We start from the raw sequence: 15,703 nt of genomic DNA, 5'->3' as shown, positions 1-15,703 counted from the left end.
AAAAAGCATGAAAACTTATAGATTACCCATGTTGCCATTTACTAGTTTTTAAAGATGTCTCACTGCGGGCAATAGGTGGGCTTTTGTGAAAATCACAGATGTCAATATAACTAAGTAGAATTAAAAAAAAAACCCCAGAAAATAGGATTTCTAAGACTCCCTTCAGCCCCATTCCTTCTCTTTCCCTCTAATCCTTCTCCTTTTCTTAACCTGCCTATTTCTATTCCTGGCATCACTACTTTCTGTCACCCAAACGTAAAACTTCAAAGGTAACTCTAGACTCCTCAAGAGAGCCACCCCTCACCCAGCCCTACCACTCTCCCTGGCAGGTGTCTCCAGTTCACCTGCTCTTCCAAAGCCCGCCTCGAGCCTGGTCTACTAATCAGCCTCCGCCGGCCTGTACTCTGCCCACAGGAGCAGCTTCTGGGGGACCAGGCTGCACTGGGTGAGGGATGCCCCCAAGGGCTCACAGTTAGGTTTCTGTGGCTCACTTCCAGTCTGCGAAGTGGGGACAAAGAGAGAATACACCTCAAAATCTCCCATGAGGTGTAAATGGATATAATGCATATAAAATGTGAAGCATCATGCCTGGCACACAGAAAGCCCCCAAAGGATGTTCCCTACTTTTATCACAATTCCGATGTCACTCTTCAGTTTCAAACCTTTAGTGGCTGTTGACTGCCTACAGGATAAAACTCAATTTTCTAGCAGACGTACTACTTACTGTAGCGTAAAGAGTACTGACCCAGGTCAAGGCAAAAAGTGAACTCAAATGCTGTCTCCTTATTAGCTGTGTAATCCTGGAAATCATTTTACGTCCCCGAGCCTCAGCTCCCACAGGTACCCAGCAGGGGAGTTAACAGCTGTGCTGGGTTCAGTAGTATCTCCCCCCCAACAAAATTCACATCCACCTGGAAACTGTGACTGTGACCCTATTTGGAAACAGGGTCTTTGCACACGTAATTAGTTTAGGTGAGGTTGTACTGCGTTAGCATGGGCCCTAAATCCAACGCGATTAGCATCCTTAAAAGAAAAGGAGACAAAGGGACACACAGGGAGAACGCCAGGTGAAGACGGAGGCAGACTGGAGCCAAGAACAGCAAGGAGTGCCGGCAACCACCAGAAGCTGGAAGGAGCCTCCCCTAGAGCCCTTGGAGGGAGTGTGGCCCTGCCGACACCTTCATTTTGGACTTTTAGGCTCCAGAACTATGTGTGAGAGAATAAATTTCTACTTTTTTTAAGCCACCCGGTTTGTGGTAACTTGTTTCAGCAGTCCTGGCAAACGAATACAACAGCTAATGGTTAATGCTTAAAGACATTTGCCATAGAAAGTGGTTATTCCACGGTCCACACAAAGAAACTGAGGCTGAGAGAAGCTGCTGGTGGGAACTCAGCCCCACATAGCTGTGGGTCCAGGCTCACAGCCACCCTGCTGCCGTACCCACTCCTGAACAGAATTAGACACAGTGGATGTGACTGCCCGCGACACTGCTGCTCACATAGCAAACAGTCAAAACTGGTGGCATAGCTACACAGACACCAGCTCCCTAACCTGCTGGACCTCCAAGTCAAGGGTCTGCAAACATTTTCTTTAAGGGTCAGATAGTAAATATTTGATGCTTTGCAAGACGAGGCAAAATCGAGGCCTATATAACCATTAAAAATGGAACCTTTAAAAAATGTAAAAAGCACCCTTCGCTCAAGTGCTATAAACAAACAGGCACCTGGGTGGGTTGGACCCGCAGGCTGTAGTTTGCAGACCCCTGCTCCAGCTCCAAGCATCTCCACTGATAGCTCCACAGGCCCTAGTGTGCAGGTCATTTTACGCTCCTTCCTGTTCCTTGCCCCACTCCTGTTGGCAAACAGCCCCTTCTGTCTCCTCCTCCCCACTCCCACAGACACTGCCTCAGTTTGGGATTGCACCATGTCTTGCCTGAATCATTGCAAGAACTCCCCATCTTGCCCCACCCTGAGCCACCCTTCACACCTGTCTCCAGGACCTGCGCATCTGAAGTGCAGGCCCGACCACATCAATACCCTTGTCTGATCTTCCATGATGCTCCCCCCATCACCTCCAGCAGCACATCAAAATCACGTGAGGACCTTTCTTAAGAACATCAATGTCTAGGCCACACATTCCTGACATTCAGATTCAACAGATCCAGGGTGGGGCCCATGTACAGCTGCAACCACTCCAAGGCTGACTGTGCGAGGCACCCAGAATTTAATCCTTGATTTTTGTACGTATGGTTCCCTCTGCCCAGAATGCCCTTCCCTGCTCTGCCTACCAGGCAAACTTCCAACTGCTTTTCAAAACTCTTCTTAGACTGAGACTGGGAGAAGCCACCCTTGAACTCTCCCGTTCACTCCGCATAGTTAATCATGTCTCCTCTGTCCTACTTTACACCATGGCACGTGCCCACGACTGCATGAGTCACGCTGTACAGTGACAGCTAACTCACCCTGTCAGCCTCCCTCACAGACCTGAGCCCTGGGCTTGCAGGGTATCAGCTTTCATAGGCTTATCAAAGCTATCCTAAAGCATTCCCAAGATCAACCATGCACCTCCCATCAATGTTCCCCCAAAAGTCAAAATACAATTATCTTTCAAAGGGAAAACCAGTGCTACCACCCAAACCTCTAACACAAACGACAGCAACTCTCCATCCTCTGGATTCCCACGCACTCTTATTATACAGGCACTAAGTGAGATCTACCTCCTATTTCAACTTTCTGCACACACATCCTCCCTCCCTCATGGAACTGCATCTTCCCTGAGGGCAAGTACCTCCTGCTCAGCACCTCAGTACTTTGTGTATCCAAGTCACTCAACAGGGTGAATGCACCCACTCTGGATCATACGCTTCGAATGAAGCAAAAGGGACCCCAGTAAAAGTATTATCATGAAGGCTTACCGAAGAGGAAAGAAGTATAGGATATACAAGTTTAAACATCAGGAATCAATATAAAGTGAAACCTGAGGTACATAATATTAATTTTTCTGGCACATAAAGCATTTTCTAACTTCCTCCCCGCCGCCCCAATGAATTTTGGAAAGTCATTTCGTAGATACTTAAGTCTAAGACTCTTAAATCGCTCACATGTTAATGACCTCACCCATAAACCATATCCAGATCCTATCTTTATTTCCTGTACACTTTTAAACCCTGTTATCCATCATCATATAAATTGAAAAACAAAAACATTCTATGAATCACAGAAGAAATCTATTTCAAAATCAACCAAAAAATACTACAGGAGTGCCTACTTCATTAATTCAACAAGCATTCATTAAGTACTTACTATGCACGCACAAAACGGTGGAACTTCATACCAGAGGAACATAAAAACTCTGACCCCCAAACACTAACCAAGCAATGTATCGTCTCTGGCACACCAGTCAGTGTTCCATCAGCGATGGTGACTTGGAAAAGGGCTGGGATACTCCAAGGAAGAGAACTCGACCTGAGGCTTGACTGTGCATGTGTTGGGTGGGGTAGATGTGGAACAGAACGCAGGAGCCTGTCAGTCTCAAAGCATTACACTCAGGTCTTGATGGCCCATCCCCGCCTCTGTGCCACTCACGGCCTTCCTCACCTCAGCTGACGGAAACTCCATTCTTAGTGTTGGTGAAGCCAAAAACCAGAGTCACCCTTGATGACTCCTCTTCCTCTCAGGTGCCACATCTGATCCCTTAGGAAAACCTGCAGATTCTATCTCCAAAACATACCTAGAGCGGGACCCCTCCTCACTGTCTCATCATCTCTCATCTGGATTATTAGATTATTGGCTCCCTGCTCCTACCTTTGACCCCCTCCCCCCTCTCCATTCTATTCTCAACACAGCAACTGGACTAGGTCTCTTCCAAGGTCTATTGGTACATCATTCCTTCACTCAACACCTGCAATGGCTCCCTTCTCACTTGAGCTTTTACTCCAAATCCTGATAATGACCTCTAAAGCCCTATAAGCCGAACCTTCTGGGACCTCATCTCCTACTCAGACCCTCTTAGCTCCAAGTACCTGGCCTCCTCCTGCCTGGCCAGCACACACCCATGCCAACGCCTTTGCTCTAGCTGTATCTTCTGCCTGAGAAGCTCTGCCCCATACCTGCTTGGCTAACTCCCTCACCTCCTCCAGGCCTCGGCTGAAATCTCATCTTCTCAGGGAGGCCTCAACGATCACCCTTTTCATTCTGCCTCCTGCCTCCCCATCCCCACTTGAACCGTTCCACTTTAATTTTTTCCCCTAACACATATCATCCTTTGACGTACATTATAATTACTTACTGCGTGTTTTCCCTTGTGGCTCCACCCTGCTAGAATGTAAATGCCACAAGGGCAGTGATCTTTGTTTTGACTACTGATGCAACCCTAGCATCTTTATAGTGCCTGACCTATGATGGGCACTTAAATATTTGTTGAATAAGATCAGGTTTATCTTTCAGAGGATCCCATGAATAAATCGAATGATGTTAAGCTCCCCTCCGTAACCACTGTCTCCCTACCTGCCAAATAACACATACAATTTCTTTATCAGAAGAGAAAAGTCACATCATAGTAAGAGATGTAAAGTTCTAGGAAAAGGAGCAGAAATGACGCGGACTACAACTCGTCCACACTGAAGTTTAACCAAGCTACAAATCCAAGAGCAACAACGCAAGGCTGGTTCTACTTCCGGAGAGGAGACAGTACTAGAACTCAAAGTGAAGTACAGTTTGTAGGAGGGAAAAAGCCCGTCACACCTTCTCTCTCTGGTGGCCCTATTAATTACAACCTCATTGGGGTCGGAGGGAAGCTGCTTCAGCAACCCAGCTCGCCTCAGCTTCGGGGCACCTAGGAGCTCTCGCCCGCAGGCAAGAGGCCACATAGTCATCACTTTCACATCCGCAGCACCTGGCAGGGCAAGCCCTGCATGCATGTTTGCTGATCCAAACTGAACGTGCATGACTCTTCTTTCACGTCAACTGATAAAGGATTTTCACACTCCTAGATTACACAGTCACGTAAGCAAATAGAACGCTACTGAAACTAGCCTGAAACAACGTCGAAATGTTCATCATATACTTAGGAGTATTTTATTTTCAATGTAGGAACGGTGCTATTAAAGTCAAACAACAAAACGATACCTAGGAAATCATGAACCTCACATTTACAGATGAGGGAACTGAAGCTCAGAAATGCCAGTGCTTTGTGCAAGGCCACAAGTAATTTGGAGGAGGAGAGGGACTGGTGACAGCAAACTGGTGACCCCACTAACACTGACGTTTATTCCTCCGTTACCATTTCTTCTGGTGTGCAATACAGGACAGCTGAGTTAAAATACAATGCTCAACTGCTATACCGATGCCCCCTTGGCGTTTCATACTTTTGCCTGCAATTCTGGTGGTAAAAGGCCACCAAGAGGGATGATAAGATCCCTGGAATTGCCTTTTAAGGGAGAGTACCTCCCATTTTAAAGGTCCCGTTTTACTTTGCAAAAAAAAAAATCAAGGATTTAAGTGAGCAGCTACTAAGAACCATAACATTTGATCCTCATGATGATCTTATGAGGAAGTGTTCCCACTCTGGCAATGCGAAAACAAGGCTTACAGAGGTTAAAACAGTCTGCCCAAAGCTTCCCTCACATCACACACTGGTCGCCCAGATGCCAGGCTGGTCCACAGTGGTGAGACTCTGCCTGTGGGACTCTAGAGCCGACTCAGCTCCCTGTCAGACCTGGGCCAGCCCCGTCTCCTCTGTGTAGGCCCGGGGGCTCTCAGCAACGTGGCACACAGCTTCTCTGCCACTAGTCAAAAAACTCCATGAGGGGACTTCCTGGTGGTCCAGTGGTTAAGACTCCGCGCTTCCACTGCAGGGGACACGGGTTCGATCCCTGGTCGGGGAACTAAGCTCCCGCATGCCACTTGGCACAGCCAAGAAATAAAATTTAAAACAAACAAACAAACAAACAAAATTCATGAGGATCAGAGTCCTGTCTGTCCCTCCTGCAGACACGAATCGAGTCTGTGCTCTGTAAACGTGGGATGACAGACAGTACAGGTCTTCCGGGCCCAGTCTCTCTAAACAGAGCTAAGCATTATTGTGCTATTGGTGTGTGTGTGTGTGTGTGTGTGTGTGTGTGTGTGTGTGTGATCATCATAAATTGACGGCAAATCAAATCTAACTTGATATTACACTTTGGTTTTAAAACACTTTGAGAGACAGTACAGAAGATTTTTATTCAGCCTGAAAAGAGGGAATGTAGTTTAAGAAAAGTGTCATGTTTGTATCGGTTGTTTGGGTTCCGCACAGTCTTTGGAAATCCAAAGATGACCAGACAGGAGCTTGTGAGGAGGATACTTCTGAATAAAGAGGAAAGTCCAGCTGAGTCCGAGAGTCCTCAGACGACCTGAGTGGGAGTGTGGGTCCCCGCCTCCTTTGGGCTCTGTGGTGCCCAGTCTAACAGACTGGGTTTCCCGGTGTGATTCTCACGAGGGCTTTGTGGCTCCAAAAAGAAGTCAGAGAAACCAATGACAGGGTGATGTGAGCAGTATCCCCACCTAGATCGTGACCAAGACTGTTGGTGGCCAGTCATGCTGACGTTTCAACCAAGGAATTCAGTCATCTGTAACAAAAGCCCAACGGTAACCTCATCTTCACTAAGAAAATACAGTTGGGCCAGAGATTAAGGCCTGGAACTGAAGTTTCTTTAAAAAATAGCTGGGGATGGAGGGGAGAGGAGAAATGGGTGCAGTTAAGACGGGGCTAAAGAAAAAAGATGAATGACCTCGGTTTCTAGCCGAAGTTTCAAAATAAAGATGAGCTTGTAAACAGCCCGCGTATTAGACCTTTTCTCTGTATTACTGGCACCACCCTCTCAGGGCTATTTTTAGCTACAGGAGAAAGGGGAGCAGAGAGGGAAGGGCTCACGGTGGCCCAGCCTCACCTCGTGTGCCCTGCCGGGACTCCGGCTATCTTTAATTAATGTCTGAGGGACATAAGACCGATCCTCCCTGTGCTGAAAGGAAGCACAATGGTGAAATTCTACCCCACAAGACTGATAGGCCCACTACTGGTGTACCATTCCTGAGGTCCCGGGGCTGTTTTCTGTTCAAAAGAAGGCTCCATCTGGAACGTTTACAGAGGGCAGTGAAGTAGACCCTGCCTGCATGTTTAATTTACAAGTACAGAAAACAGGACTGCCTTGTTTATTTATCTAGCTCTGCATCCTCGCTTCACACACTAAGACTACATTTTACCAACCAATCACTTTTACATGATTTTATACCTTTTCTCTGGAATACAATTTCCCTTTAAGTGACTCCCTCTGGCTATCTAGTCCAGATTCATAAACAAAGATGAAACCAACATTTCTCATCATCTAACGTTACAGCCTTTCCCTTTCGCAATATTCCCCAAGAGATAAGCCTAAAGCTTTTAAACCACCACAACTCGCTGCCATTCAGATTAAGCTTCATTAAATATTAGAGGTTAATCGTATCTTTGGAAACAGAATTGAATATGCTAGGAAACTGACAGTGAAATATATTCTATGTACCACGCCAAACTCAGCAAGGTCGGCATTATAAAGGCATACTGCAGGCAGGGGCAATAAAGAGGGAAAGGATAAAAGGCTGCCATTTCAAGAAAAGACAATCAAGACCACAGGGTTACAAAGCTCACTGATGGACCTGTGCACACTGGTTAGTCAGCGATCAATGAACTGCCCATGAACAAAGATTTAAGGGACTCCTGTGAAGACAAAGCAAAATATGAAGAAAATTCAAACAGGTTCTGAATTCCACCTACTGTACTTCAAACTACAGCAAACTGCCTTCTTCCCATACTCAACTCCATTAACCGAAATAGGTCTGTTTATCCAAGACTTCATCAGCTGATGAAAAAATCAGAATTCTAACCATTCCCTTTTCACTGAAGGAAACACAAGGCTCTCTTCACTTTTGCAGAAAGTACTTATACTAAAACCATTATTAAGTTTAAGCGATGGTTTCGGTACTAAGTAGAGTCAGAAAACCCCAGTCCACCACATTTGAGATTATTTGAGTCTTCCACCCTCTTTCTGGAGCTGGTTCCTCACCAGCCTCAGATGTCCATCCTGAGACCAGTTGCATTTTCTTAATGGGACATGAAGGCAGGCTGCAAAGCAGGTGGACGTCCTCCCACTGCAGAAATATTACTCACTGGTTGAGTGCCTGGGCAGTTCTGTAGAGAGGGATCTAGCAGGACCTGTTTCCCCTCCCATTTTTTATCACCTAAGCCTATATGGAGAGGAGATGCCAGGCGATGACCAAGAAAAAAGCAAACTATCGGGAAAGTATGTGAAAAGATCATCAATTTGCCGGGGAAACTTATGACAGGACTTACAGTTAAACTATGGCCAACGGTCCAGCTCGGCACTCTCCAATTAGAACCTGCAGCGGGAAGGAAATATTCCTCACCTCTGTTGTCCAATGTGGTAGCTGCTAGCTATAAAACACCTGAAATATAGCTAGTGGGACTAAGGAACTGAACTTTATTTTATTTTAACTAACTTAAATAGTCCCATGTGGCTTGCAGACCCAGCATGGAACAGCACAGGTTCAGAACGCTAGGAAAGCTGGCTGATGGCAGCAGTCTCCTGGGTAAGAAAAAGGCTCAGAGGAGCCTAATGTTCCTGTCCTTTCCCCCAGAATTAAGGGGGGGAAAAAACTAATTAACTCCCCTTTTTAACTGCTTTAGTAATTAAAAAGCACTTTCTAATCATTTTCTGACAACTGAATGTGGGTCTCTTAATATATGATTAGAACATGTAAAATGTAAAAGTGGTGAAACTGCTTTTCTCTTACCGTAAACAATGAAGACTTAAGACTTGAAATAACTATTTTCAATTTTTAAATTTCTCCCAAGTTGAAATATAAACTTTGGACAAAATACTTACAACAAAAGATTGTATACGCTGCTTAAAGATTTTCACTTTTTTTTTTTTGGCTCTCCTCTCAAAAGTCACAGTAAGGCCTCTGATATGATTACACTTTGAGGCCTTGGAGGAAAAAACAACTTGCAAACAAAATCCCCAAGTGCTCAGACTAAGAAAGATTCATTCCAACAGCAATTGTGTAGAGGTGGTGGTGGTGGGGAGGTGTTTGAGCTGCTCTTTACAACCATGTGAACATCCAGAACATGTTCAAAAAGCTTTAGCCTGGCTAAAGCTCATCTGTGTTCCTAAAAATGGCCAGCACCAGCATCCTTGATAAACGCTGGCTGTAAACAAATGCTTTTAGCCTTATGTACTGCACACTATAGCTTTAAATGGCAGTACATTCTAAAGACACGTCATCTAGGGACACAGGTTCCCTGTGCGTTACACACCAAGGCTACAGCAGAAACAAACTACGTTGAATATCAACTGGTGTTCTTTCCAAAGTTCCTGAAGATTATGTTTAGTGCCCTTGAATTGTTTAAACAACGTAAAAATGGTACTGGTTTTAACGAAGGAAGTTTCTCAAATCCCAGCAGGAAACAATTTTAGTTCTAGGGTTAAAAAAATAAACTATGTACACGGTTTAACAGGCTACATATAAACTCAAAATAGACCTTAGAGCAAACATCACACCTTTTCTAATAAATAATTTCAACGGCAGAGCACCTGACAAGACTGAGTGTGTGGTCTGATGACAGTAAAACCAGTGAATGGATGGATGAAACCCTGTAGTAGCCAGTCACCCGTGTGTGGCTGCAGGAGTCTGTCCTGGCTCCACCCCTTCAACTATTTACCAAGAATTTGCATAAACTTACAGAAACAGTTAAAAAGGCACCCAGCACTGATGTAACACAATGGAATTTAAACGTAAGGTCCTGCATTAAAGGCTCAAAGAGCCAGTGGCACCAGCACCATCCAAAACGTCAAGGATCCACAGCAATTTATGCAAAAAAGCATAAGTAATGTAGATGCAGGTTCAATGCAGGTCAAAAGCGATATGGCTGCTCAAGTCGCTAATTCAACCTTCCACTGCACTTACAAAATGTAAATTGCCAAGAAAGTTACTGTTCTCTACTGAAACTAGTACTGCAGATGTTTGGGGTGCATTTTATCAGGGGCAACGCCAAGGTCAACGTGTCTGAAGGACCCCCCCTTTGGTAAGTTAGAAGACTGTCACATACTTGGAAGGGGAAGGACTGCAGCAGAGGGGAAGGAAGCTGCTGTCCCCAAAGGTCTGAAGGGCTGACATGTTGGTGAGGAATAGACTTATTTTGTGTGGTTCCAGGGAACAGAAAGAGAATCAAGAGAGGCAAATTTTAGTTCAATACCAGGAAGAATAGGTCAAAGATCAGGGCTGTTCATAAGGGGACTGGCCCACATGGCAGGGCAACGAGCATCTCATTACTGAAGGCCAGACCTGGTGGCCCAAGGTTTCCACCACCTCAGGAAGGTAGTTAGGTGACTCCCTCTTCCCTCTCCACACTGAACAGAAGACATTCACAGGCAAGGCTGCCTCCCTAACTCCACCCCCTCCCCATTCTCCCTCACTAGAGGCATGCTATCAGAAGTTGGTGACTAACGTTGACAGGAATTACTAATTTATTTATTGCAGATTGTAAAAAAACAATCTGCAAACTTTAGTGCTTTAACAGTAGTTAGGGACTCTAAGAACTACTAACGAAACGAGCTCTGACAGGCAGCTAGGCAGCTAACTCACTGGGATACCAGAAGCACTGCTCTCCGACACAGTCCTCAGAGATGCTATACATTCTACATAGCTTCCCTGCATCATTCTCCTAAATAATACTCTTAATTTCAGTCTGTTAATAGACTCCAAACTCAAAATGACCGAACCTAAAGAGATTAATTTTCTTAAAACTTCCTGAAATTAGAGTGAGTCTTTTACCTCATTTTACAAAGGTTGCAAGCAAGAAGCCTGTGCAGGAAATTCCTAAGCTTCCCCAGCTAGTACCTCAGAGAACTGACCCTTATGTCTACCAGCGCAGTGACTGAGTGGTGTGCAGGGCGAAAGCAGGACTTACCTTTATTTGCAGATACCCATTCTCCCCCCCCCCCCCTTATATCCACACTTCCGGAAACCCACGACTAAGTGACACTGCCAGTGTCCAAACGGATGCCTAACATGGTCTGGGTCCCCTTCTAATTCTACCCTAGACACAAGATTACAGATCCCAGAAGCTCATTACCCAACTATTCGAACTCTAAAATGACAGTACTGTCATCAAAAGTACCCTCAGAAACTCCTCTGAGGAGCACCGGCGCCCTGTCTGCAAATATTTTAAGGAGGAAGCTACCGGCCCACAATCCGGCCTACGCTCAGGGCACCGCTTGGCTGTCCACATCCCTGCTGTATTCCCGACCTGTGGGATATTAATCTGAAGCAGACGACGGTAGTTCTGTCAAAGGCGCCCTTTCAGCCTGAACAACACATTCCACACCACCTGCTCTAAAGGCCAGGCTTTACCTTTCTGAACGTGGATGATGTCGGGGAAGTTGGCCAGGTGCCCCTGATACAGCGCTAACAGGTCCATGACGGGGTCCAGGTCCTGCCTGGGCTGCTCGGCGAAGAGCTCGCCGATGGCGTCGTAGGCATCTCCGGTGAAGGCGATGGCCTGGTTCAGGCCGGCCGAGAAGGCCTGCTGGTCCAGCTCAAAGGCCTGGCTGAGGCCGCGGAAGGACTGGCCCACCTTCTGATACTCTTTCTTGAAGCCCGTCACCTGCTTGCGCGCGAATTCATTGGCCGTGTGGTTGAGCTGCAGCGCGCTGTCGTCCATCTTCTTGGTGAAGCACTTGAAGCCGTCGATCTTGCTCTCCACCTCCTGCAGGTCGAGGGCGGCGGCGGGGGGTGTGCTCAGGGTCAGGAAGAAGTTGGCGCCCACCATCTCATCCTTCTCTGCCTTCCTCTTGCCCTGTTTCCAGGCCTTCTCGTCGGTGCTGCTGGGGCAGGTCAGGAAGTGCTGGAAGACGTCGCACTGCGCCAGCACCGGGTGGCTGGCCATGTGGTTCATCCACCAGATCAGGCCCTTCCTGCGCTTGGAGATGAAGTCCTCCTCGAAGCGGCCGGTGGCCTGCTTCTCGGGCAGGTGGGGCACCGAGATGACGGGGAACTTCTCGGCCAGGCGCGCATACAGCCAGTCGAAGTGCTTGTAGCGCCGGTGCACTGGCACCTGCGTGTGCGTGGGCACCAGCTTGTAGGAGATGTAGCTCTTCATGCCCTTGAACTTGGTCTGCTTGGTGGGGTCGTCGATGGTGCACTGGAAGGGGTAGGGGTTCTCCTGCCACTCGGGGCCGTAGGGCCCCAGCACCACGCACAGCTTGTCCCCGTCCTTCACGAAGCCCGACGCCTCGCCCAGCACGAAGGCCTCCCCGCCCGACTTGACGAAGGTGGAGAAGCGGTTGAGGTTGCGGCTCACGGTGGCCGAGCTCTTGGCCCCCGACGGGTGGTGCTGCGGGGGCGCCGAGCCGCCGCGGGAGCCCAGCGACAAGTCGGAGCGCGTGGACAGGCGGTAGCGGCCCGCAGCGCCGACGCCCCCCGACGACGAGCCGTCGAGGTCCGGGTACGCGCCGCTGCCCAGCACGCCCGGCTCGTCAGCCACCGTGGAGCTGTCGTCCCACTCGTCGTCCCAGTCATCGTCGCTGCCCTGGCTGGCCTGGTAGCCGCCGCCGTAGAGCTGCTGCGGCGACGGCTGCAGGGCACCCCCGCCATACGAGAAGCCAGCGCCCGGCGGCTGGAAGGTGCTCGGCGGCGGCGCCTGCTGCGGTTGCAGCAGCGGCTGGAAGGCGTCGGGCGGCGGCTTGAAGGAGGCGGGCGGCGCGGCGGGCAGGGGCTCGAAACCGCCGGGTGGCACGTTGGCGTAGCGGGCCGGGACGCCCGGGCCGCCGTCGCCCGCCGGGCCGGGCTCGGGGGCTCGGATCACCTGCACGTACGAGGCCGGGAAGAGGCCGCGGTCCCCGCGGCTGTTGATCCCCTCGAGCCAGCCCTCGATGTCCTGCTCGCTGCACAGGCTCAGCACCTCGTGCTCCCGCAGCGAGATCTCGCCCGGGTTCTCCGACCTGAAGTCGTACAGCGCCCGGGCGCGCAGCGCCATGGTCCCGGCGCCCCGGCGGGCTGCCCCCGACTCCTGGCGCCCCGAGCCTGGTGCCCGCCCGAGGGGGCCGCGGTGGTACCCGCGCCCTGGAGCGCGGAGAGGAGCCCCGAAGGCGGCGCACAATCCTGTGCCCCTGCCCGCCGGTCGCGCCCTCCGCGCCGCTCGGCTTGTAGCGCCGACTGCCGCGCGGGGCGGCCGCCGCGGCCGGTTGGGGGCGGGGCCCGCGGCCTCCCACGTCCCCAGCTACGCTAATCCACGGCCGAGAGCCGCGCGCCAGGCGAGAGCAAGCGATGGCCGAGCCGCCGCGCCCGCCCCCCGGTCCGACTCCATGGCTGCCACCGCCGCCTTGTGGCCAGTGACGCGCAATGAGGCTCAGGGGTGAGAGCTGCGGGTGAAGGTTTCTATTCAGGAGTGAATTGTCTGAGACTTTTCTAGGCTTTTAAGTTAAAAAACGTATCCTAGAAAGTAAGTAAATGTTTGCGTTGCTGATAAGCGTTCGCACTCTGAGCGCTCATTGAATACTCGTACAATGACTTAACCCGTGCGTCTGTTAAAGGATTTTCAATGAATATTAGCGATTGCGCTAAGAGAGACAGGATGCCTGTGGAGAAGCTCCCTTTCATCTTCTCCCCACTGGAGACTTTTGGTCAAAAAGGGAGAATGACAAGAGCAAAGTAAGGAAAGGCGCTGTGTTTGACCAACTAAGAGGCTAAGGGTGGTGTGGGGAAGGAGGCACTGGAGAGTTTACACTAAAAGAAGTTTGCATGCATCCCTTCCCCTCCCTAAGACACACGAATGAGACCTTAAGCTTCCGCGCCAGGCTGCTGGGTTCAATCGGCCTCCTGATAATACCTATCTGTAAGACCTTGAGCAAGTTACTTATTGGACTCCTAGGTTTGTTGTGGGGATTTGATAATCATGTAATCCCTATTTATAGATGAGGAAAATGAAACAGAGCTTAATATATGACTGGAATTATTCGTGGTAAGCACAGTTTAAGTGTTTGCTGCTGCTGTTGCTGCTGTTACTGTTATTTTGGAAAACAAAACCTCTGTCCTCCTTCATAAAGATAATGGGCGTCCTAAATTACAATCTTGGGGTATATGCCCCAGGATGGGTACCAGTGTTCACACCCCTGCTCCTAGTCTGAGATCAGTGACCATCCCTCTCCATTCATCTTTGTCTCACTATATTTATATTATTTTTAAGATAAGTAGATTAAAAAAATCACTTCCTGAAACATTAATCAACTCCAGTCTGCCTTGTTTCACATCTTCTTTTCCTTCAGTGTATAAGTTGCCTAAAGCTTTTTCTTCTCAGAATCCCCTCTTATTGTCTAGCCTAATTATTCCTTTGAAGACACCTCTGATTGGGTGTTAGCATTCGTATGTCATTAATTTCATCCTGTCCTCTGACCCTTTTCAAGCAAATCTGGGAAACAAGCCAGAAGAGTATACAATTATTGTAAGAGCTGTGGTATTCTAAGCATTCTGCACAAAACCACCAACCCAGTATACCAGAATCACTCCCATAGTGTTTAGCCTTAATGCAAAACCTTAATTCAATGCAGTAAGCAAATTCTGAATTACACCATTTGTAGCTGAAAATTCTGGGTTAGGACAATTCTCACAGTAAGTAACAGAGGTCATTGAATTTCGGCATCAACAATTTAGGTGGTCAGAAACATGAAGTCAACATTTATGAAACATCTAGAATACAATTTATTGTACTTAGTAACTTCTGAGAAGCTAATCTAGAATATTTAAGATAAATACATTTAGTTTCATCCTTACTATTCACCTGGTAGTTACTCCTTAGGTTAAAGAGTTAAAGTAGCAGGAAACTTGCAACGCTTCAGGCTTTCAAATAGAGAGGGAGACTGAAAATCCATTTTGGGTGTGAAAATTCCAGGAGTTTGAGAGTATGGCATTTACAGACAGGTTGGGCTGCTCTGTAGAGCAGTGGTTGAGGAACCGTTGGGATTCGGAGGTTGTTTGCAGCACCAGTGCACGAGCAAATGCTTGGGGTTCATGAAGAACAGGGACATGGTACCTGGCCCTGTGGCACCCTAATGGCAGGAAAGACCCTACCACTTAAGGGTCTTGGATATCTAGAAAATATACTCCAGTATTAGAAACTTAAAACTGTTCCCTCAGGGCTTCCCTGGTGGCGCAGTGGCTGAGAATCTGCCTGCCTAATGCAGGGAACACGGGTTCGAGCCCTGGTCTGGGAAGATCCCACATGCCACGGAGCACCTAGGCCCGTGAGCCACAACTGCTGAGCCTGCGCGTCTGGAGCCTGTGCTCCACAACAAGAGAGGCCGCGATAGTGAGAGACCCGCGCACCGCGATGAAGAGTGGCCTCCCGCTTGCCGCAACTAGAGGAAGCCCTAGCACGGAAACAAAGACCCAACACAGCCATAAATAAATAAATAAATAAAATTAAAAAAAAAAAATCCTTATGTGATTTATAAAAAACAAAAACAAAAAAACTGTTCACTCAGGGAAGTAGATACAGTAATACATTTTTTTAAAAATTTTTTAATTAATTAATTTATTTATTTTTAATAAATTTATTTATTTATTTTTGGCTGTGTTGGGTCTTCGTTTCTGTGCGAGGGCTTTCTCTAGTTGC

The 15,703-nt window shown here is 48.2% G+C and overlaps 1 protein-coding gene across 1 annotated transcript in view; it reads right to left on the bottom strand.

The window, feature by feature from the left end:
* Nucleotides 1–13,265, bottom strand: part of SNX18 (sorting nexin 18) — a 29,295-nt gene extending 16,030 nt beyond the window's left edge. The window contains exon 1 of the mRNA XM_068535337.1: nucleotides 11,446–13,265. Coding sequence (XP_068391438.1) covers nucleotides 11,446–13,069 — 1,624 coding nt within the window. The 5' untranslated portion in view covers nucleotides 13,070–13,265. The remainder of the gene's footprint in view (nucleotides 1–11,445) is intronic.
* Nucleotides 13,266–15,703: the final 2,438 nt, after the last annotated feature.

This window comes from Eschrichtius robustus, chromosome 2, assembly GCF_028021215.1.
Source record: "Eschrichtius robustus isolate mEscRob2 chromosome 2, mEscRob2.pri, whole genome shotgun sequence".
In the NCBI taxonomy this organism is placed as follows: Eukaryota; Metazoa; Chordata; class Mammalia; order Artiodactyla; family Eschrichtiidae; genus Eschrichtius; species Eschrichtius robustus.
Note: the sequence above shows the minus strand (reverse complement) of the source record. Positions and strands in the feature narration are given on the sequence as shown.